The sequence below is a fragment of the Siniperca chuatsi genome, linkage group LG16 (genome assembly GCF_020085105.1).
Source record: "Siniperca chuatsi isolate FFG_IHB_CAS linkage group LG16, ASM2008510v1, whole genome shotgun sequence".
NCBI lineage: Eukaryota > Metazoa > Chordata > Actinopteri > Centrarchiformes > Sinipercidae > Siniperca > Siniperca chuatsi.
Genome location: NC_058057.1, coordinates 22378728 through 22402901, shown reverse-complemented (window position 1 = coordinate 22402901; position 24174 = coordinate 22378728). Strand labels below are relative to the sequence as shown.

Sequence of the window (24174 nt, the reverse complement as noted above, 5' to 3'; positions counted from 1 at the left end):
TCAAGATGTTATTTTTCTCACTTTATTCTTTTGCCGTTACTCTTGTGGTACGAAACAAGCAGCCACTTACAGATTCAACAGGTTCACTGTCCAACACAACGAGAATCTACAAACACACACAGCCACTGACCAGTCACAGTGCCTTCAAAACAACAAAACCATCCAACAATAAAATAACGTCATTGTAGGTAATCGTAAAAAAACAGCACCAGTTGTTGTGAGCCTGTGGCGTTCAGGAGCGATTTCACTCCTCCGTCTCCATGTGGTGCTCTTCATGCATGGGTGAGGGGTGTGGCACGGGTGATTCACATTGGCACATTTATTCTTTCAACTAAAAAACAAAAACAAAACAAACATCCTAAACATTTAGTTCACAGACAAGAAGATGTGATCATGTATAAATATAATACTGCTAGGCAGGAATGAGACATCATCAGGAGGTGAGAGGATCAGTGGCTTTCTTCAGCCTGTGCAGCTCAATCTTCCTGCTCTGCGGAGACACACTGCTCTAATAACCCATTTTATTTTCCTACAAATAGGAAGCTTGCTTTCAAAATGCGGTTTATGAGATGCTACTGAAACACAACAACATTTCTTTTGGTTACTTTCGGGGGCCCCTATGCACAATCTGGGGCCTCATTTACCAACTGTGAGTACGGAAAATATTGTAGGTAAACTGTGCAAATGCTCATTTCCACGCAGACAATCACATTTATTAGATTCTTCTTCTGCTTGATGATGTGCGAACATTTAAAACCAATAATCATGAGTGTGTAACAAGCCCTCAGTGGTAGACAAGTGTAATCACAGATAAACCACTTACCAAATAAGATACTTATAAGCTACAATTTATACTTAGGATTATTCCATCTTTTCATTCAAATCTAACAATGGTCTTGCTCTTGTGAAAAGGCCAAATAAAACCTTCTGCTTTTGTAAAACCAAAACAATGAGCTGAAAGACATTTTAACGCTTTGTTATTGATGATTTAAACCTGTTTTATTCTTTCTTATGCCTATGGGCAGTTTATTACGCACGTTTTGATAAATGAGGCCCCCTCCTGCTTCCACTCAACAGGCGCTAAGTGTCTCTCTCTGGTGAATGAGAAGCCGCTGATTCAACTTTATTGATGTAAACGACATCATGCATTATTCTCACGTTCTGTATTATCAGTAGCAAAGTCACAAAAAGCTTTTCCGTCTTGCTATCCTCACTGTGATCTTTACATCACGTACTCTTCATCCTTCCTGAACTGACTTCTCTTCAGTCTTCTAGCACTTTGTAAGACCTACAGATACCACGTTACCATGACAGAAATGCCTACATTTGGCTGTTGTGGGATCAGTACTGGGACCAGAGTTATAATCCCAGGTCAGCCCACAGGTTGTGTACTTCTGTAACTCAGTCTATAAAGCCTGCTACACTGCAGGTGAGGCAGGGATGTTTCTGGGATATGTGAGTGTTGGTTCAGTCAGAAGGCAGTGAAAATATAAGGATGGATACGGTCAAGTCTGACTCTATTTAGAGAGTGTAGCTGTAAGATCGCACGGTGTTCGAGGCAGTTGGATTTCACCACCACACAGCACAGTTCATCCATTGGAAACAAAAACACTGTTAGAGGAACCCACGGTGCAGCAGGGAGCCGAGCACAGTGGGTGTTTAATCACAAACAGAATCCACGCACATCTTCATATGAGTCTACGTTATGGTGTCTACAGTGTATTGTATGTTTTTGTGTGTGACAGGGGTATAATAGATATTTCACTGAATCCAGTTGTACTATTTTTAAATAATTCAGTCAACATCACGTCAGTTCAAACCATCAAAAACTGTACTGGTTTTGATCTTTCACAGTTTGTTTAGTTTGTGTTTCTTCACGGGATACGAGCAGGGTGATAATGAGCAGACTCTCAATGTTAGTAAGATCAGCTTGAATTTTGCAAAACATTTTAAATTCATAGATAGCCCTTCACTCTCGTGTAATTAATCAAGCCAGCCACTCCAATTAAGACACAAATTAGATTTGTAAAAGTCACTTTGGCAGGTCACTGATCATCAGTCAGGTCTTCACCGATCACAGACTCATGCTTGAATTTATTTTTCCCTCTTAATTATAATCCTGTGATTAAAAATCAGTGCAGTTTTCCTGGTTGCTCAGAATTATACAAAACAAGGAGGGTTGGACGGATGAAGCTCCAGCACCAGCGATTACCAAATACCGCTGGAGCGACCGCCGGGAGGGGCCAGGATCCGAGCCGAGGACCTCTTCGGGATGTGGTCATCAACCTGAGACCCTGAGAGAAAAATTCCTCCTTCAGTTTGACCACACAAGATCACCAAAACTACAGTCACAAGGGTTTTTACTAAACAACAGCAATGTTATCAGTTTTATTCCAGCCTACCTGAGAGGCTAAAGGAGGACTCATGGAGGTCTCGGACTCCCTGGTGCGCCCGAGGACAGGCTTTGTTGGGAGACTCTCCGTCTATGGGGCCCAAACCGAGCTCCTTCTTCATAGTGTTTGCCACCTTGGCCACGTCACCAGAGTAGGGATCCCTGGCAACCCCTTTACAAGCCTGAGTCTGAAACAGAGAGGGGAGACGTTCAAGGGAAAGAATAAATACAGAACACATAGATACAAGCTTGGAATGCGGATTTGCAACCATTTTTAATCATGCTAATCGTCATCAAACTAAAATGGGTTCTTTACCCATCTCTGATTAACTTTTGAGAGGGAGCTGTCCTTTTCAAGAAGAAACACGAGCACAAACTTTATCATCTGGTGTTTTTGGCTAGAGGGGATATTAAGTAATAGATACGATAATAATAGTCCTGTCAATAAACCTCTCATCATAAGTTGCAAACAAGGAGATGACAATAAATTTGACCTGACAGTTATGGTTCTAACCTTAAGAAACATCCTCAAAACTAAAGCTCATAGTTTTAGGCTTTTACAGATTCTGACTAAAAAATATCCAGATTTTTTTAAAGGAGCAGACCAGCTTGAGCTGACCCAGATATATTCTGTGCGTATGCATCCAAACGTTGTTGAACGTTGAAATTTGAATTTCACTATTGTAAACAGTGATGGATTCTTTATGAATAACAATCTCTAAGTATAAAAACATGGGGTGAGAAATATCTGTAATTCTGTGATATATAAATGACTTGACTTGATACCCAGCACATATATGAAATGCAGAAATAATAAATAAAGTAATTCCCCTAAGTTGGCTGTATAAACCATCCAGTTTACCTAAAACAGAGCAGAACCAAACCCTCTGCAGTGATGGAGCAGGTTTTTGCAGACAGCAGCAGCAGAAAAACAGTGTCAGCATACAGAGGGAGGATGAGCATTAAATCCTTTATATAGACTGTCAAATCAGTGCAGTTAGACACAGTATGATGGGTGTGTTTACAGTAGGTTCGCTGTAAGCTGACACAGCATGAGCCCTGGTGTATTGACTTTTAGTAACATATTTTGATTCAGTCTTTATACAGTGGTCAGAGGACAGATACACAGATGTGAACACACCTTTTCTCTCTGCACCATCTTCTTGTAGAGGTAGTCAGGGAAGGTGCGCTGTGGGTAGAACTTTCCCGAGCCCTCGGCACACATGAACACACCGTTCTCACACACCAAACGTCCTCGGCTGATGGTCACCAGGGGAACGCCGTGGCAGCGCACACCCTCGTACAGGTTGAAGTCTCCGCCCTGCACCTGAGTGCTCACAGAGATCGTCCTGCACAGACAGAAGAGCCACTTAACACCAGTGCATTTGTTCTGCACTAAATCCAGCAATAATGACGAGCGATCTGTGTCTGTGAGCCACATCTTCATGTTGTAAGTATAACTGCGTACCTTGCTGCATCTGGGTCCCAGACCACCAGATCAGCGTCAGCCCCGGGGATGATACGACCCTTGCGTGGGTACAGGTTGTAGATTTTTGCAGCATTAGAGCTCGTCACTGCCACAAAACGATTCTCGTCCATTTTTCCCGTAACCTGAAGGTATTAATGCATTGGACAAATGTCAGGATTGGGATATTGTTATAGAGTATATCATTAATCTGTGATTTTTAGTTCATGTCAGAAGATACTTTGCAGTTTAATTTTGCGGGTCTTGGTTTAGCTGCTGGAGTTTTTTTCCATAGGATTAGTATTAGAGTAAGGCACTACATACAAGACAGTGCAAACACAAACACAACTTGACACTGCATGGACACGGAAGATAAAGCACCAAATTGAAAGCTGAAGATGTCGTCTATAGTTGTTATGTGCATTTCTTTATAAAATCACAAATTTTTACCTCACTATAAAATCATATTGTGAAAGTATTTGCAGTTGAACCTGCTGCTCTGCAACAAAACCCAAGGTGAAGGACACGGTCCCTTCCTGTTACTGTCACTAAAATACAGGCTAAATAATACACACAAACTTGCTTGCAGGTTTGTACAGGTATGTGTGTGTGTGTGTGTGTGTACTTACCACTCCCCTCTCCCAAATGACACTCATCCTGTCCTGGACTCCAGCCACTCCATGAGGGATCTTTGTGAAGTCCTCCTTGCCCAAAGCTCTCTGCTTGATGCTAAATGGACGGTGCTCTGATGCCACAACACTCAGAGTGTCACTGGAAACAAGATATGCATGTTTGTGTAAATTATAACTAATCACTGACCTCCTGTAGGATAAAAAATATTTGATGTCAGTCCGGTATTTTAAGTGCACGTATGTCTGTACTGAGCACATACTTGCCCAGCAGGCCCATGAGGTAGCTGGGTGTGTTGGGGTCGAGGCGTAGAGGTGGGATGATGACGTGGGCGGCAGCATGAGCCCAGTCCTGGTGATAATACTGCATCCCATTCAGCACCGCGTGAGCTACTGTGGTCTCTGCGTGGACCACCTTACCTGCAGAGACAGAACAGAAAGAAGTTCATCTTCATCTACTTTATATCATCACCAGTGTCAAAAATCGTTATGCTTGTGTTTGTTTGTTTTTTATTGCAACTCACCTTGCATCTTAGCAGCAGCAATCATGTCTCCAGCAGACATACTGGACACATTCACCAGGTAGATTGGGCAGCGAGCCTGCAATCACAAGTTCATTCATGAATTTATCAATGACGTACAGACACCTGCTCACAAACAGGATGCTAAAATCTGGTTTTGCGTCTGTTTACCCTGTTGGCGATGGTGATAGCTCTGTGAGTAGCCTCAGACTCCAGCTGTAAACAATGAGACAGAATCACAAAATGAGAATTTTAATAAGTACTCAATAGACATTTATATATTAGGTCTTTATCCTGAACTTCTATCCAAAGAAACTACAATGATTGTGGTCAGCTTATTTATCCGTATGGAAATTATACATTTCACTGTAAACCAATTAGTGAGGAAAGTTGGATCTTTGTGTATCACATGTGTCACCTTTCAAATTTTTTTAACATGGCTGAGTCCGTTCAAAATCAGCATTTTTTTACCTTTAATAATAGCATCTCCATCCAGTCAGTCAGTGTTTTTAAATTGAGCACCAGCACTCATCATCCCTACGAGTTTAGTCAAAATCAGGCTTCCAATTTCCCTTTCTAATTTTCATTGTGATGAAAACAATAACCTTAATACCCTTACATTTATGTTTTATTATCAACATTTTAAAGACACAGAAAGGGAAGAAAAAAAGGAAGAAAAAAAAGAAAAACGTATTAAAAAAAGAAATAACATGGCAGAAAATTCTAAATGTTTTTGATTCTTGTAACTTTAGCAGGGCTAAATATCTAAATGAAATATAATTGATTGATAAAAAATGACCTTCGATGTAAATTTACCTCCTCTGGTCGACTGATCTCAATACCTTCCGGTCCACTGATGCCCAAATCCAGAGCCTCTTTGGCACTCTAACAACGCACACGCACACACATAAGTTCAATTTTGTAATTGTTTCAATAATAATTTAAAAAACAGAAACATACACATGCTTACAGCATCTAAAATGTTTCTAGTGGCCAAAATAGTTAATGTCAGGAATACTATTACAATAACAATAAAATATTCAGCAATTAATTCACTTTCATGACAGACAGAAATTTGTAAGATTAAGTATCACATTTTTCACTGTGCTGAACATGTCTTATTTAAAGGAAAATGGAGGAAGTGGATGTGTGTGTGGTTATTTGAGTGTTTGTGGGATGTGCACCTCTGCCACCAGCTCTCCGTTCTCAGCGTGGACGCGTGCGATGGCCCCGATGTCCTTACAGGTCTGCAGAGTTTGGTAGAGCTCAGAGTCCCTCAGCATCATCATATCTTTGTAGGCCATGAACATCTGGAAAGAGTTCACTCCATGCTCCCTCACCAGGGTCTCCATCTCATTACGAACCTGATCACAGGACAAAGGTCAGGGGTCAAGGACCTGAGTAGGTTCTGGTAGCCAATCACTTTTTAGGACTGAGAGAGTTTTGGTTTGTATTGGCAAAGGCAGACAGTGAAGTGTGTTGGCCAGTGTGAATGTGGGTGTAGAGGAAAGAGAAACTGTGTGTTTGTTATATGGGGCGTGAAATGGGCTTGGAGAGCAGCCAGAATGAGATCATATTGCATTCACAGTGGTGAATATCACTGTCCCACAGAGACATTCACCACATAGACAAATCCATTTAACTCACTCAAAATGCAGTAAACAGAAACTATATGGTGTTTACCAGGGAAAACATTCTAACTATACAGCAGTAAAAGAGGTTTAAAGGCCATTATAAAATAGCAGGTATATGCATGCCATAGTCTTGAAGAAGTATCGGTACTGGAGGCAAAATTCAAATGCAGGTTCCATATACTTCCATAGCTGCAGTAATAGTACTAAAGCAGTATGTGTAGTGAAGGGTTAATAGTCATATTATAAGTGTGAGCTATTATAAACACTGGCAGGGTATTATAAAAAATCAATAAAACAGGCTTTTAAAAATAATAATGTTAAACATTAAAATAATAAGAATGTTGGCTTTGGCATTAAAGCTGAAACGATTAATTGATCATCAGGGTTTGGACTGTTGGTCGGACAAAACGAGATATTTGAAAACATCATTTTGGGCTTTGGGAATTTGGGATGGGCATTTTAAAGTACTGTCTGACATTTAATAGACCAAATGATTGATCAAATAATTGAGAATAATTGACAATGCCAATAATCTTTAGTTGCAGCCCTAGTTGCCATTATATCATGGTATTACAAGGATGTTATTAACAGCTAGACAATCTGGCATTAAACATTTTACTATATATAATAAGATGTGGCACATGTGCAAAGTCAGCAGATGATACAACACAGATATTAAAGCCAAAGGCTGAACACTGACTCATACAATCTGCCTAATGTGCCCAGTGAGCATGTGCGTTAACCTAGTTCGTGCAACGTTTAATCTAGGTCAGTACACATTTCACCCATAAACTAAAATGATTTGGCTGCTTTATTATTCATTCAGAGAGGATAAAAGCTTGAGGAGCAAAACAGTATGTATGATATCAGTTTAAAAAAGATATGGGAAGTGGAAGTGTTTCCATACTGTTCACTGGTCCTGGTACAGCTCACATGTTGACCTCTCTTTGGGTCTTACCTTTGGTCCCCACCAAGTCACCCCGACATGCAGAGCGTAGTCGCAGCAGGCCTTGGCGTCGGCCTTGGCCCGGCACTTCTCGTAGGCGTCCAACAGGGAGCAGTGTTGTTCAGGCAAGACCAGAGCCATCACCATGGTGGTACCACCCATCAGAGCCGCCTGGGTGAGGTGAGGTGAGGGGAGGGGAGTTAGGGAGAAAGGAAGGAAGGAAGGAAGGAAATGAGAGGCAGAGGAAGAGAAAAGAGAGAGTGATTAGAGATGAGAACAATGATTCCACTGTAAAACACATAGACACTGTTTGTCCTGGTGACAATGAGCAATAGTCCTTCCTTATGAACTGTTTTCTCATCATCATATGGTCTACTTGTTACTAGTTGTAATTTTTAAACAAGACTGACTTGTCTGTTCACATACAAAACAAGTTAGCTTGTTACCAGTTACTAGCGAGAAAGCCTCAGAGATGAGGAAAAACTTTAAGCTTGTAGCATTTATTTTCTTTCTTCTGCTATTATGTGTAAAGTTTTATTAAAATGTGTATTTTGTAAGGTGTATTACAGGAAGATGTTTGTTATATTGATGTTTGATGTAGAGCAGTGTCTTGTAATCCCATGAGGAATGGGCCAAATGTTTGGCATCACGCAGAAATAAAACCTAATTAACTGCTTACACTTTGATAAATATCCTTTTAAAAAAGTAATGTTCTGTTGAGTGTAAAAATCTACCTTTTACTAATACACAATTCCAGAAAATTGCAATATCATTCATTTTCTTGACCTCGTTTCATTTAGTTAATGTTGTTCATTCGCTTCCTCTAGAGAAACTTCTCTAGGTTTTGGGTTCACAAAAACCTTACAAAATTAGATTAGGCTTATTTTAAGGAAAAGAAGAGGATGTGACTGATGAAGGCAGGAAAAAAAGTGGAGAAAAGGGAAAGTTAGGGAGGAGAAGACAGAGCAGAATGAGAGGAAGGATGGAGGAGGAGGATGACTGAGAAGCTGCAAAACTGATGAAGTGACGGGAGTGGTCTGCAGTGACTCGTCTCAGTCGGCTGAATGGTAAATGCACTTTTTGTGTAGCCATGACAACAGATACTGCTCAGCCATGCCTGTCACATGTCCCCACCCTCCTCCTCTTCCTCTCTCCATCCAAAATTGCACTGACAGTCACCCATTCAATCTCCTCTAGCAGAATCTAACAGGGATATTGCACTGAGGGGTGATGGGAAAACAGGCAATTATCATTTATGAAACAGGAAATGAACAGAGAGAGATAAAAACATGTAACATGCCCAGTCCCTGCACCACACAGACTTTCTGCAATTCATTTTCAGTTCACTTGAGTCAAAATAAAATTCTCTATCATTTCTACAACATAGCCTGAATGAAATGTTGCTAAATTTTGAACACAACTCTGATTTATGTGTCAGTGTGGAGTCATTCCTCCAGACTCCAGAGGTGTCGCAGACAGGGGTGGGGCAGGTCATCTGTTTTCGATTGACAGCTCCACCAGCCAACGAGCTATCAGGTTTCCCATTACCATAGTAACCAGTCTGAATCATCTGCAGCATCAGCATCGAAGGTCTCTGCATATGTGTGTGCACGAAAGTGTAGTGTCATTGATCACTGTCAGTGTGTGTGTGTTTGTGTCAGAGATCAGGGGACGTGGACACAGCTGGGGATTGTGGGATTTACTACTGGCTGTCTGCATGGCCTTAATTAAAATTTACTGCCAGTGCACTTCTTAGAAACGAGGGAATGTGCGAGGCAGAAAAGGAGAAAGAAACAGAGAAAGAGCTAAAGCCATGTGTATGTGTTTGATATATTGAACATTATAATTGTGCATTTTCATCAGTGTGAAGGCTGCAGAGGCCAGAAGCAGACTTTTCTCTGCCAAGCTGGAACAAAGAAACTGTCTGCAGGATGAAATGTCTTTCATCCTGCCCTGTTTCCTCTTTTTTAGGCTACGGTCACCAAATAAACATCTAATTTTAGTCTGTTCTAAATTACCAATCTGCTAAAAAGATCTAAGAAGTACCAAATCATCAGTGACAGGCAGTTATTGTTTGTAATAAATAATCAGTCTGTATTGTTCTGATGAAACTGTTTGTAACTGGTGTTGCTGATGAAACCCTCATCCGACACAGTGTAGAAATCAGACTAGCCAAGCCTGATGTGAAGCATTTAAACAACAGTTTGACATTTCACTTGTAAAAACCTCAGTTTTTATTCCTTCTTTAACCTTTTCACCCAAATCCACCATTTCACAGGTTTGTTCACACCCACAGAATTTTACCTTTGATTCTCATCAAGATGCAAAACCAAGCAAACAAAAAACAAACAAAAAAACAAAGTGATGGTTAAGTAAGAATGTGGCATTTATCATAAAGCTGACAGAAACACAGAATTATTGTATTTAGATGGACCATAATTAGGGGTGTAACGGTACACAAAATTCACGGTTCGGTATGTACCTCGGTTTTAGGGTCACGGTTCGGTACGTTTTCGGTAAAGCAGGGAAAACCAAAAAAACATCATTTTGTAATTTATTTTCTAAAATTTTATTAAATGTTATGTAACATTAAACACTGGCTCATTGATTCTTACTGTAACAGTTAATGCACTCAAATACTGTCATATTGTCAATAAGAACAAATAAATAACACAAATGTCAGTAAAGCTCCATCATAAGACTGTTGATAATAATAATAATTCGTGAACAGCTGCAGCTTGCGCTGGTTTATACAGGGCAGCACAACGGACTGACTGAAACGCACACGTGAAGGCACATTGTAGCGGGCTCAAGCACTTTGACCATATGCTTAAATTCTGTATTCTCTACGACCTATAGACTGTATATATAGACTGAGTATACCTGCAGCGATAAACACTCCTATAGCATTAGTTATTACGAATCTGCAGTGAGAGGCTGCCTGAACGCTGTGGGGAGACGGACTCGCCTTCCAGTCTGGGTGTGTCTCGTTCCACTAATCAACACATCCGGGTGATGCCGTTGTAAATCGGGACGAATACACATACCGCTTACACCCCTAACCATAATGTAACAAACACACGCTTTGGTGTCATTGTGTTAGACAAACAAAATATGGTGTAGGCGATTCAAGAGCAGGCAGTGTGTTTATCCAGTTATAATACACTACACCCTCATAACATATACATGGTTTTAATTTAAGAGCTCTCTTGTCAAACCACAGTAAACCTGACATACTGTACTTCCCCCTTTGGTTCCTTAAACATATTAGTGATCTTTGACAGCACAGCTAAAGTGGATGGTGACACATAAACCCCAAACAGTGTTTTAACATGAATCCCACACTCTATTAAAGACCCCCAACCCCTACTGTGAAGATAATCCCCTGAAAAGAGGGAGAGGGAGAGATGGAGGAGAGGGAGTGAAAATATGCATCTGACGGTGTGGCCAGGAGAACGTGAAGCACACACACACACAAATCACTGCTTCTACAACGAAACAACACAGTCAATATGGTATGATATGGACAAAAAACTATTCAATATACAACCAATTTGTAACTTTTAATCACGCAAAAACTCACTGTTGAGTTGATTATTCAAATAGTTCATTGAAAGAAAATAATATGTGTACTACTACTACTAGCAACTATATTGAAAATCGATTTAGCAAAAGAGACAAAAATCCAACTTAAATGTGAGCATTTGCTGGTTTTCTTTGTCCTCTATTATAGTAAACTGAATATCTTTGGGTTTTGGACTGCTAGTTAGACAAAATAAAAACAACAACTTGAGCTTTAGGAAATTGTTCTCACCATTTCCTGAAATTTTATTGACCAAACTATTAACTGATTAATTGAGAAATATTTGGCAGATGAATCGATTATGATAATAAACATTAGCTGCAGCCTTAACTGGAAGACATCACAATATTACTGACATTTTATAGACTAAATGATAAATTGAAAAAATAATGTCGTGAAGGGAAATAATCATTAGTTGCTACCTAAGTTTCCAGTATGCAATGAAAATAAATTATTTCATAGTTCAAAAATCAGATGGTCCCCAAAAAAAACCAATGAGCACACAGAAATTAGAAATTATAAGTGAGTAAAAAAAAAAAGTACTGTATGAAAGAGGGGGAGAGAGGGCGAGACGCTGAGTGAGACATGACGGATGAGAGGATCTCTGCATGTTGGACTCTGGAAGAGGCTATCAGTGTCAGACAGATTACCACTGCAGCTCTCTCATCAGCCTCTATCAGCACCTCTCATACTTCACATTACAGCTGAACACCTCACCTTTTTTCACACCCCCCCCTCCTCCTCATCATCCCCCTCTGCCTCTCCGGCCGGCAGAGACATTAAAGTGATCTCTGCCGTGCCTGCTGGGAGAGATACAGAGCTGGTCTGCCAATATCTGAGCTGAATATTTCTCCTTAATGAAAAAATCTGATCTGATCCAGTGCAGTAAATCTGACATGGATGGATATGATTGATCAGTACTTTACTGTAAAGACTGATTGTGGATAATAGTGAGAGTGGATCAAACTTAAGTACAGTATACTGTATTCTGTTAGCAGTTACAGTACAAATGTTCTGTGCTATGGGGGTTTGTAACTGAAATGCAATTACAACTTAATATAGATATAGCAGTGGCTGGTGCTCATATGTTTGCATGAACATTAGTTGCTTTGTTAAGTTAGTTGAGTTAGATAGTTGTCTTACGAGCTGTTTTGCTGCAATTTGTTCAGGTTTCGCTGAGTTTTATACGTCAGCATTCTGTAACTTAAGTTACATTTTAGTAGGTGAAAAACAACAGCCTCACAGTAACCTACCACTGAAAATAAATCAAACATTAATTGTTCTTTTAGGCTTGATAACTAAAGCCCAAAAGTTAATACCGTTAACAATTCCTACGGCAACTCTGTGATTTGGATATTGCACTTGGCCATATTGCGATTTCGATAATATTTTGATTAATTATGCAGCCCTACTCCTACCGCAGCTCAGTGTGAGTCTGTACTGGAGGGGAGTAGCGGGTGAGACAGAAGGGGGTGAAGCAGAGGAAACACTGGGTAGGGGAGAGAGGAGGAAGGAAGGAAAGCGTGAGAGGGAGCAGACTTACAAAACGATGGGAGGGAGGGAAGAGGATGGGGAGAGAAATAGTTTTGGGGTTCATCACAATTGCACATGAGCCGTTGCCACAGTAATGCAGTCACCATAGAGACCACACAATACTACCATGGACATGTGTGCACACACATTTGCTCACTCTGATTTCCACACTAAGAGTGGGGGTTAGTTGCCATGGCAGCAAGGTCAGTGGGTAGGGGTTGGTGATTGGGGGGTTGCTGGGGTAAAGCTGGCATACGGACAATTCAATCCCCCTCAAATTCCTCTCACCCGTCTTCAGTTGGCTCAGACCTCATTTCACTGAGATACAGCACTGCAAAGTCCCTGCAGGTAATATCAACTCCCACAAAATCTTCAAAACGCACTGGCAGTGTTTCGAAGAAGAAGTGCTTCTCCAAACATTCAATTGTTCTACTAGGAGGGCTGCAAGAGTACTGAACAGAAAGAAAGCAAACGTGCAGGTCTGTGGATAGTACATATGTGGATCAGTACAAATACACACATGTAACAATGTTTATCTGTATTGTCCCTGTTAAATAAACTAACAAATAGATAAAAATAAAACAACAACAACAGTGTCTCAACACGCTGTATGAGGGGTATGAGGAAAAAGAAATATTTGCTGACAGTAGTTTTTAATAGTTACAATGCACTTGTGGAAAATAAGTGCCTTACTTTGCATATACAAATCTCAAGATGATAGAAGATTGAAGGAAAATTTTGCCCAGCACTTTAAATATGTTCTCTTGGCATTACAAAATTGAAGTACAAGCACTCTTCAGGCACTCTTTATCCTCTCCAAGTAAACTCACTCATCTTCTGGGGACCCAGTGGCGCAATGATAATTTTGTAAATGTAATGAATTGCGTAGTTCACCAACAAATCACATAAGACAGAACATTGGTCCTAAATGCACAATTGCAGTTAACTGACTTTTTTAAACAAGGCTACAAAATGGATTTCTGTCAATTTGTTTGATCTTGACTCCCAGCTTACAGTATGTATTGCGACTGCCACGCCTTCGTATACCCAGGCGACACCCATGACTTAAACCCCCCCAGTGATAAAAATATGGCAGGCAACAACAACAAAAACAGCCCACAACATCCTCCAACACATACCTCTGCAGGCAACAATTACTCACCCTCTTTTGAATTTTTAAGTCTCCTAATTATTAAATCATCCTCTCAGCTCTGAGTCTCAGGGGATCAGTGGAAGACATGCAGAGCATCCATAGGAAATGAACTAATAAACCCAGAACGAATGAAGACTGAACAGCTGTGTGTGTGTGTGTGTGTGTCTTGCTTTCAACCAGAAACTTGTGACAGCTGTTTGAGTTTGCTTCCTGTCGGACCAGTGTGAGAACACATGTGGTCATTAGTCTTGATGAACGTATGAAGCTGCAGATTTGCATGTAGACAAGACAGAGTGAGAGAGAGAGAAAGTATGTCTGTGTATGACAGCTGACTCTGGATTCTTAATGAGTTTAATCACAGGCATGCTGACGACCCTAGTCATAATACAGTCCTGTGTGTGTTTGTGTACCTTGGTCCCACTGTAGAAGTCATCCTGAATGCCGGCGTTCATGAAAGTCTCCTGCAGATGCACGCTGGTGTCTATTCCGCCTGGCAACACCAGCTTTCCAGATGCGTCAATCACCTTAGCCCCGCCTGGTATCATCAGTTCCTTTCCAACCTGCCATGGAGAACACAAGCACACTAATTACACAAATGTATTAATATGTGTTTTGTCCCCATAACATGCATCTAAATCACAGAATATATAGTGACTATAAAGGACTATAAAGGGCATTGGTGTTTGGGTCAATGTACTTTTAATGCAGTCCATTAAATTGTGAACAGAGACTGAGTGGCCATATTAAAGTGGGCCAATCAAGTTTGATTAAGACAGACGTTTTACATGGCACATTATAAAATGGCCACAGTGAGTGCTTGATTCTGATTGCGGTTGTGAGTGAAATATCTTTCCATACTTAAACAGATATCACGATTAGAGTGAAATGTTAGCATGCTAACATGCTAAACTAAGATGGTGAACTTGGTCAACTTTATACCTGCTTAACATCAGTATGTTAGCATTGTCACTGTGAGCATGTTAGCATGCTAACACTAGCTTTTAGCTTAAAGCACCGCCGCACAACCTCACAGAGCCGCTAACACAGCTGTAGACTCGTGGTCTTGTATCAGATGACCACTCCACCCTAATTCATCACCTTTCTAAATTTATTTTTAACTGTAAGGTTACTCATTTCAGCTGTTAATAGGCTATGGCTTCTCCTACATGCTTGAATAGTAAACACTCACTGTAAAGTTAACAAAGACAGTGCCAACACATACACTACTTTGCAATTGAGTGGGAGTATCATGGAGCTGGAAGAGAAATGACTCTGCTTTTCATTGTAGTGTTCCTAGTCTTCGCCATTATTATTTTATATTTGGAAACCTTGTTGTGCATAATGCTTTATAAAATTTATAGTAAAACTGGCAAATCAGAACAAACAACCTAGCATGTGTATGTTCTTAAGGTCTTCCAATACTGCTAGCATACGCATCCTTAAATGGTCCTTTTTAGCAGCATGAGCACGAACCTTCTTAAAATTACTCTTAAAACCTTCTTAAAATTATTGTTTCAGCTACATTATCATTCAAAGCTACAGCACTATTTTGGTAATATATGATCCCGCAACTGTTTTGCATTTACAAAGTGTATAAGAAAGCAATGAGTACAGCTGAGCTTTCCAGGTTTCTGAGTCACATGCACCCTGTTCACATAAACCAACGCTTATTTCCATGACAACATGCTGTGAACTAATTATAGCGTTCACTACCATCATGTAGAGCTGCAGAGTTTACTGGGTGGTTCATTCTCTTCATACTGTGTTATTGTGAAATGAGTCACCCTAACAGCTGAGGATACACTGGACAGTGAATGTGTTGGTCAAAGTGTGTGTGTGTGTGTGTGTGTGTGTGTGCATGAATAACAGAGAAAAATGGAAAGAGAATTAAAGGATGTGGCATGTTTTAATGTGTATGGTATTTTGTGAGAATGCGTGGGCCTAAAAATGCATTTATATGTGTATGTAAATGTGGTCTACCTGCTGAATGATGCCGTTCTCGATGTAGACATCTGCTTCATGGGTGAAGTCATCATTGACCACCTTCCCTCCCTTGATGAGGATACGCATCGACCCCATGTTGGCAGCCATAGTCCTACCAGAGGAACAAAACAAGCATTTAACATCAATACTACATTACAAAGGTACACAAAAGTTAGTCAAGTTTTGGGGGTGTTTGGTCATAAATGTTTGGGACAAATTAAATTTTTGACCAAATCCCTACCATACCTTACTACCAAGTATACAAGCTGTATACTTGTTTTAAAAAACCTCTCTAGTCAGGAACCTTACTAAAGATCCTTTTCACAGTCCTTCCACAACAAACCTAAAGCCACTGCCAACAAGAATGAATGTAAAAGAAGAAACAACATCCTGAGGGGTTTGTGGTACCAAGACTCACATGTGGCTTGTGGCAGTGAATGTGTTTCACAGCCTTTGTCACATAAGTTATATGGATATAACCTCAAAGAAAAAGTTTTTTCTCATTAAAAAAACAGATTAGTACGAAGCCAGAGCACAAAGGGACAATCATCTGTAATTACACCAGTCTGTTCATCCTGTATTTTCTGCTGAGTTACAGTTTCTGGCACATATTCTGTCTTTTTGTCCTGGGAGACAGAAAACTTCCTCCAAGCTTTTAGTGTGTCGGCTCAGTCTATGAAATATTAAGAGGTGAGCAGAGAAATCTATAATTTACAAATCTATTACAGTATCTGTGGGAATACAACAGATTCTCAGAGGTCTGCAAGGACTGATTGAAAGTAGAGGCTTCTTAAAGCATATACAGTACCAGCTTACTTTCTAGCTTTATGAACTGAATCAGGCTGGAGGAAGAAAGATGGTTTTAAATTACCAGTATTTTCACTGTTTTGCAATTTCCCAACTAAAGATTGATATATAACTTGTGTTTTTAGTGGACAGGATAGACATGCTATAATGGATACAACTGTCGATTAATCGATTGACAGAAAAATAACTACATAAATATTCCAAACAGAACAGAAAACTCTTCTTTTAGAAAACTTTTATGGATATTTTGCATTATTTTCTGACATTTTATAAATGATGAAGAACACGATTGCTGGTTGCAGCCCTACTTTCTACAAATATACTGTATAAAGCAAGGTGAATTTTAATTATTGTACAGGGCTTTTGCTTAAGAAACATGGATCTAATTAACCTAATTTCAGGCATTTCTACTGTATGTTGCACAATGAGCACTTTTTGAAATGAATGCCTGGTGGTATTTGTGAGCATTTCTTGTCCCTGCCCCCTCCTTTACAAAAGATAATGATAACTTCTGGCAATGGTAATTTCATGTTCAGTTACAGGCCGTCGCACTCAGTTTACTGTATGCGCTTGTGAAATTCATAGACTCCTATTCAATTCAGGTTCCTGATGTTTCATTTTTAAAAGGTTTACACATTTTTTTAAGGTTTACACATTACAGTAATAAAGCTGATTCTTGTGGTTTGGGATTTTAAGACAATTTGCAGTATTGTCTGCTTGTTCAAAGCGCCTTGATCTAAGAGAGTGGGATTTTTTTTAATGTAACTTGCAAAGATAAAAACAATAAACTGTATGTGGCATAAATGCTAGGCTTCAGCTTCACCTCCAAATTCCTACACCAAACAAAATAAATTGTGAATGTGACATATAGTAAATTTATGGATTTGTATGATTTTTGCTAGATTTTTGCGTTTTTATGAATATCTACATATTTCAAAGTATACTGTACATGAAAAGTGTGTTTTGCCACACGGGTTTTTACCAGATATTGGTCCAATATGTGATACTTTCAGATGATTATTGAAAAAAAAAGCAGCTTGAGCAAGTCTAATGGGATCAACAAACTGAGAGCTTCTTCTACAAACATCCCTCTGTGTGTATGTGTATTCTGCATCGATGGTTGTAAGCAATGTGTTTGATGGCAGGACACAATAGCCTCCCAGTCACACAGAATCAACTCAAAGAGATGGAGGAGAATAGAGAGAGGAAGGAGAGGAGAGAGGAGGCGAGCGACAGGGGGAGAAAGAGAACAGTAAACAGAATAATGAGGAGAGAAAAGATCTACAGGCCCAACCAGATGCGGCTAAAATGGGTCCAAAGAGGTGGAGAAAGGTTGGGCATAAATTCTCACTTAAAGGAAAACATTAGGGTGGGTCAAGCTCAATTGCAGAGCGATTTCTGAATTATATGATTATTAAAGAAGACAATAAGAAAAGAGCAGTTATTTATAAGAAAATATGTGTCCTATCTGGCTTTGCTCTAAGGCATACCATAAGCATACTGCTTCAGCACTAAACGGAAATCACTTGGCACGAGGTCAGACTCCACTGATGTGTGATGAGTCCACTGATAGAGGAAGAGTGGAAGAGGATGATTGTGTAGAGATGAAAGATAAAGTGATCGTGGTAAACATGGCGGGGGGTGGTTGCAGTATGGAAAGCAGTGCCCTGCAGGCCTGGCAGCCAGAATAAAAGATTGGTTTCCCAGGAGATGGGAGCTGGAGTGCTCTCAGTGGAAAAGCCTATGCACACACACACAAACAACTGCATGCCATAGTATGGCGAAGCATACTAAAACACCTAGACTGATTTCCTTTTTTAAGTTCTTTTAAGCAATTGTTATAAAATTAACAAAAACACAGATGACATACAGTAAAGAAACATTTTTCCTTATTTGGATCATTTCAAATAAAATCTAAACCTGCCCGACCTTCTGACCTTTAATTAAAATGTCACCACGCACAATAGTTCATTTTTCATTCGAGCAAATGTTTTCATCTTGTGCAGAGTTAAGGAAACGAGTCACTATTTTCCAGTCATCTCCGTGCAAACCCACACAGCTGACTGTGTGTGTGGGAATGGGAACGCTGACTTAACAGACCTCTGCACCGGACACTGGAAGCTTTGTGTGTCTGTAAGCCAAAGGAAATCAAAGTAAACTTGTATAACTGACATTCTGAACAGTGACAACTTTAATACTCACAAACACAAACAGTAAACCCTCCAGCTGCTCAAAGGAAGAGACCGTAAAAATCATAGTGCCTGCTGTATCCCCCCTTCCCTGTAGGGGCATCCATCGACTGTAGTTTTGGCTCTAATCAGCGCTCATCAGTGGCTGATTCAGAATGATAGATTAGCTTCAGACACAGTCTGACTGGCTGTCCAGCCTGGTGAATCAATGATTTCACCTATTTAGTGTAGTTCGGCTTATTTTTCACTAAATGCCTTATTCGTTTTCTACAAAAAGAAATTTCGTTTGTCCTTCCATTATGTTTTTTTTGGATTAGAAACACAATTTTTTACAGAAGATGTGGGGCAATTTGAAGTGATGTGAGTTGACATGAGGCGTGATGTGACACGAGGTGACTGAAGAGACGTTATAGGACATAAGGCAACGTGAGGTGTTATGAGGTGTTGTGACGTGATGCGACGGGATGAGGATCGGCTTGGTGTGTCAGTGCCCTTAGATTACTGCTACACAACAACCGAATGTGTCTGTGGAGGCACAAGTGACTAAAAGCTACATTTTAGGTTACTTTTCCTTGTTCACAGTCAAATTTGAGACCGGTGATTTCTGATTTATCCACTCTGAAGATTTTGAAAAGCATTTTTAGGGACGGGAAGTCAAAATTGAGAGGGAAAGAGGACTTTTCGACTTGGCTTAACGTGGCCTAACATTGAGTTTGAGTGGGCTCACTAACTTCATCCAAAATTTCTAACTCTAAAGACCACCATGCTGAAAAGCACAGATCTATTTTAGACTTCTTCAGCGCAGGTCTACAGTGTGTTTGTGTTCACTTTCTGCCGTGTCATAGTGAGTATGACAGACAGCCAGAGAGAGAGAGACACACACAGACAGACAAACAGCGAAAGCATTTCTCACTCACCCTGTGACCAGCTGCTTCAACACACACACACAGTGTAGATACACATGCACAAACACGCATTGTGCTCACAATAACACACACCGAGTCACACACTAACTTCCCTCCCTCTTTTTAATGGGGTTGTGAATTAATAATGAATGAGGAGCAGCAGGCAGATTTAGTCCAGACTCCCAATGTCACATCGTCACAGTGTCGCACAGACTCACAGCCATTTGGCTGTTTCCTATGAAAAACATACACTAGTCTTTCAGGTATGAACTGTTTCTGCATCATAAACAATATTGTACATGAAAAGAGATTCTGATTCTCTCATTGAGGAATCAAACTATTTCTGTAGCGTTACTGGCATTAACGAAGCACAAACACCAAAACTATGGTTAGAAAACATCTACTGACAAAAAAAGGTACCAATAAAACAATCTAAAAGAAAAATGTTAACTAAAAAGCTAAAAGTGACGCTGTGTTTTCATTTGGTGTTGCTTGCAAGCAAATGTAAATCATATAAAAAAACTCACATTTTGAGCTTCAATTTAATGCTTTCTTAAAGATCTTTTAAAATGCCTATGCTCATATAACCAACAAGTAGTAATTTCCATAATATAGTAACAAAGAGAGGTAAAGGCACCTTGAAAATTAAACTAAACTAAAAACACTGTACTAATAAGGAAATTAATTATAAGCATGTCTAAATCTTCTTAGCAGAGGCAGAGATGCAGTCAGAAACAAAACAAAAAGCAGGATAAAGAATAAAACCTCCAGCTTGTGATGATGAAAAGTCAAATCTATTTTCAGAAGGAAAAAAAAGTTTTAAATGTGACATAGTAGCTGCTGACATCCTCAGATGTCTGTTTCTGCGCAAGTGCAGGCTACATGTGTGGCATGGAAATGTATGTGTGTGTGTGTGTGTGTGTGTGCTGATGCATGCTGTAAGTGAGAAGAAAGGAGTAGACAGCTGCTGACTCCTGCTTGATCTGGAGAGTAATCGCCAGCAGGAGGGACAGTGTGTACAGTGTGTGTTTGTGTGCGAGGGTCTGTGTGTGTATTACCTTGCGAGCCAGTGTGTGTGTGTGTGTGTGTGTGTGTGTGTGTGTGTGTGTGTGTGTGTATTACCTTGCGAGCCAGTGTGTGTGTGTGTGTGTGTGAACAAGAGAGCTATTTAAAAAGCCAGAACAAACGTGCATCAGACAACTTCACAACCATAGAGATAAAAATAGATATTAAACACACACACACACACACACACACACACACACAGGGTGAGTTTTAAAGAGTGGGTGCTACTGGAGGTTCATGGATGAATAAGCCATTAGTGAATCACACACAGATAAACAGACAATAACAACAGCGGTCGCATAACTAACTAGGCCAACACTCAGAGGATTAGGGGCATCTCTCTCTCTAAATGCACTCTTATAATGCTGTAATTGTATATTTTGGGGAAAGATAGGCAGGTATGTCATATTTTTATTAATCCATCTTTTTCTCTCCTCGGTCTCAGGCCAACTGAAGAAGTTATCAAAGAAGAACTTCTTCTGTTTTAGCAGTATTTTTTGACCCTTTCCTCCTGTGCCACCAACAGGCCAAATATCAACTTTGCAAACAGATATCTCCTAATCTGATGGAAGGTTTGAGCAGATTCACGCTCCTCACAGATCCCAGAATGTTTTCTCTCGCATCAAAAGCGTCAGTATGCTTCAAACAAAGTGGATGCATCAGAAGTGGGGCGTCTACTTCTGACAATTTATTTACTTTTGAAACCAACAATCCGGCAGTCACATGAGAAAGCATTCATGGTGTGAACTTCTCTCTTTTTTCATATCGTCCCATGCCTACTTCCATCACTTTTCATATGTATGAGTGCGACACCGTGAGTGCCTTCGAGGAAAGACTGTCTGAAAGCGTGCACCCTTATCCCCCATTTGCATGATTCATCGTGTCTCGCTCCCGTCTATGACGGCAGGCTTTTCACCCCCCTGTTCAGTGTCGGCCATTCAGAGCAGCTATTAACACACATTAACAACGACACATAGTACAAACTAGTTTGTTTCGAGCATACACAGGCCTTAACACTTTCTCATCTTTTATCCATCCATTCAGCCATTATCTATAGCATTATCTATACCCACTTTCATAAAAGGTTTTGTGAGTTTTACCCCAGGACTTCATGTGATAGAGCCACACTCGTTGACTGAAATATGTTTATACTGTGTATGGTTTGAAAGAAGTGAGCAGAGTAACAGATATAGGATTGGCAATAGTTGACAGACACTAGACAGACATTAATTGATTGTTTAAATCATTTACTAAATATCCATCCATCTATTATTTAAACCTCTTATACTCTGCAGGGTCGCAGGTACATCGCCCATCTGTCACAGAGCTAACACATATAGACAAACACCATTCACACCTACGGACAATTTAAGAGTCTCAATGACAGCAGCATAACCTGCATGTCTCTGGACTGTGGGGGGAAACTAAATCAGCCGGAGGAAACCCACACAGGCTCGGGGAGAACATGTAAACTCCACACAGAAAGGTTCGAACCCAGAAACCTTCTTGCTCACTGGATCAACATGTTGCCCATTTACCAAACAACTGAATTAATTACATTCTCTAAAATTTGAGGATTTATCTCCTCTGCTTCATATTGTTGCAAAATAAGGATTACTTATATGTGATAATAACATAATAGATGCAAGCCTATTGGAATATATGTAGTGGCAAACAGGTTACATCATCTAGTTAGGATGCTTTATATATAATATATTCAATTCATCGGGCTGCACTGAGGACCCCAGGAGCCCCTTAAAGCCCCCTTGAGGATCCTTAAACCAAATGAAGGCCTCAATACCTGCTGATCCACAAAACCAGAGCGGGTCTGCATGCAAAACCCTTCATACAGAATCCAACAAATCAAATCACCTGTTCAGTTATGGTCAAAACATTATGGTCAAAACCACACACACCAACAGGCTTGCTTGTATGCATGACGACTCCAGACCCTCCTCTTCATCATCACCACCGTGACTGATATATTTGGTAGAACAGAGAATAACCTATAAACGAATAACAGACTTACATAACGGCCAACACACACACACACACACACACACACACATTACACACAGCCTTATTGCACTGATGGCACGCCGAACACACACAAACACAAACACACATCTCACCCATATTTCGTCGCCGAAAAGCACACGATGCTAGCTTGCAACATACGACCAATCTTTAATTTTTCTCCGGATTTATGTGAAAATCATACAATTTAATTTAAATGTCATTCAGTAAAAGGCTCATTCCCATTCACGTGTAACGTTAAACGAAGAATTACATCATTGGGTGACTGAAAATTTAAATAAGATACAGAAAACCCTCTCTGATATTAAGCTAACGTTAATGTACCAAGTGGAAAATTAACGGATATTAACGGTAGAACCCTGCGGTTAGTTACTAACGTTAGACGAGATAAAATAAAGAATTTAATCGCCAAAATAAGAATACTGATGATTAATTCATCCCATTCTTGTCAACCAATACTAGATTTTAGAGAAGAAACCCTGACATCTTACATTTTCACATTTATTTTTGTCTTCTTACCCTTTTTTGTTCCAGATTCCCAGATCCTCCTCAGCAGGAGCCTCTCTCACCGTTGCCCAGCACCAGCAGAGTGCGCGAGGAGGACAGCTGGAACAGCGCGAGCCTCAGATGCTCCTTTGCCGACAGTCCGGAAGCAGCAGCCAATCAGGAGCCGTTCGAACCTGAGCAACGGAAAAACTGACCAATAGGAGACGAGATGTGACTAACGAAGGGGTCTCCTCTTCTCAGTAGACAGGGGCGTGTCTCCTGCCTCCAGAGACGTTTGCTGCCTTCAAACGCTGTCGGAAAAATTAGTGCCAGCACCCGATGAGCTAATAATCCAACTGATTTTACGAATTCTGACTAGTTTAATGACTAAATCTAATCAGTGAGGTACAGATGAATGCAGATGTTAACTATAAACCCAAACCATTATAAATAATTGTTGTATCTACAGAGAAACTATGCATTATTGTCATAAATATATTGATACAGTCGTCATTTTAGAAGCAGCGATTGAGCTGTTCTGGAGCTTTTGATCGTATCACATGATCCTCCTCAGCAGATAAGGTTGCCCAGTATATAATTATTGATATGTACTATATTAATATATAATAATTCACAACAGCTACTATTCTTTTTTTATCAGTAAGCCTCTAACTAATCGCTCTACTACCTCAATAAGAATTTCACTACTTGACACATTATTTCTGCACATATACTGTATGCTATATTTGCACCATTCATTTATAGTCTAAGGTGTAGTCATGTATATAGCTTTTTTATTTGATGTTGTCTAATTTTTAAAAATTTAATTTAAATAGTTCCTTATCT

At 40.0% G+C, this 24174-nt stretch overlaps 1 protein-coding gene across 2 annotated transcripts; it reads right to left on the bottom strand.

Annotated features, from left to right (window-relative positions):
* On the bottom strand, window positions 1-23518 carry LOC122862744 (dihydropyrimidinase-related protein 5-like). Of its 2 annotated transcripts, none has more exons than XM_044168368.1 (15): window positions 23362-23518; window positions 15837-15951; window positions 14267-14416; window positions 7600-7758; window positions 6192-6371; window positions 5824-5892; window positions 5179-5223; window positions 5011-5086; window positions 4750-4906; window positions 4487-4628; window positions 3861-4003; window positions 3534-3741; window positions 2403-2580; window positions 2203-2294; window positions 1-331 (listed from the first exon to the last, which is right to left on the bottom strand). In XM_044168368.1, exons 2-14 carry the CDS (start codon window positions 15945-15947, stop codon window positions 2209-2211), a joined length of 1704 nt encoding a protein of 567 aa, XP_044024303.1. In that variant the 5' UTR covers window positions 15948-15951; window positions 23362-23518; the 3' UTR covers window positions 1-331; window positions 2203-2208. The 2 variants fall into 2 exon arrangements, with proteins under 2 accessions (XP_044024303.1, XP_044024302.1); XM_044168367.1 differs by having other exon boundaries at window positions 2213-2294.
* Between the last annotated feature and the right edge of the window lie 656 nt (window positions 23519-24174).

Excerpts from the sequence above, each read along its gene's own strand:
- LOC122862744 (XM_044168368.1), bottom strand. The coding sequence starts at position 15,947 with ATGGCTGCCAACATGGGGTCGATGCGTATCCTCATCAAGGGAGGGAAG. Across the intron at positions 7,759-14,266 it reads ACTTCTACAGTGGGACCAAG|GCGGCTCTGATGGGTGGTAC; the intron begins GTACACAAACAC and ends CACCTCACCCAG. Across the intron at positions 4,629-4,749 it reads CTCATGGGCCTGCTGGGCAA|TGACACTCTGAGTGTTGTGG; the intron begins GTATGTGCTCAG and ends TCTTGTTTCCAG.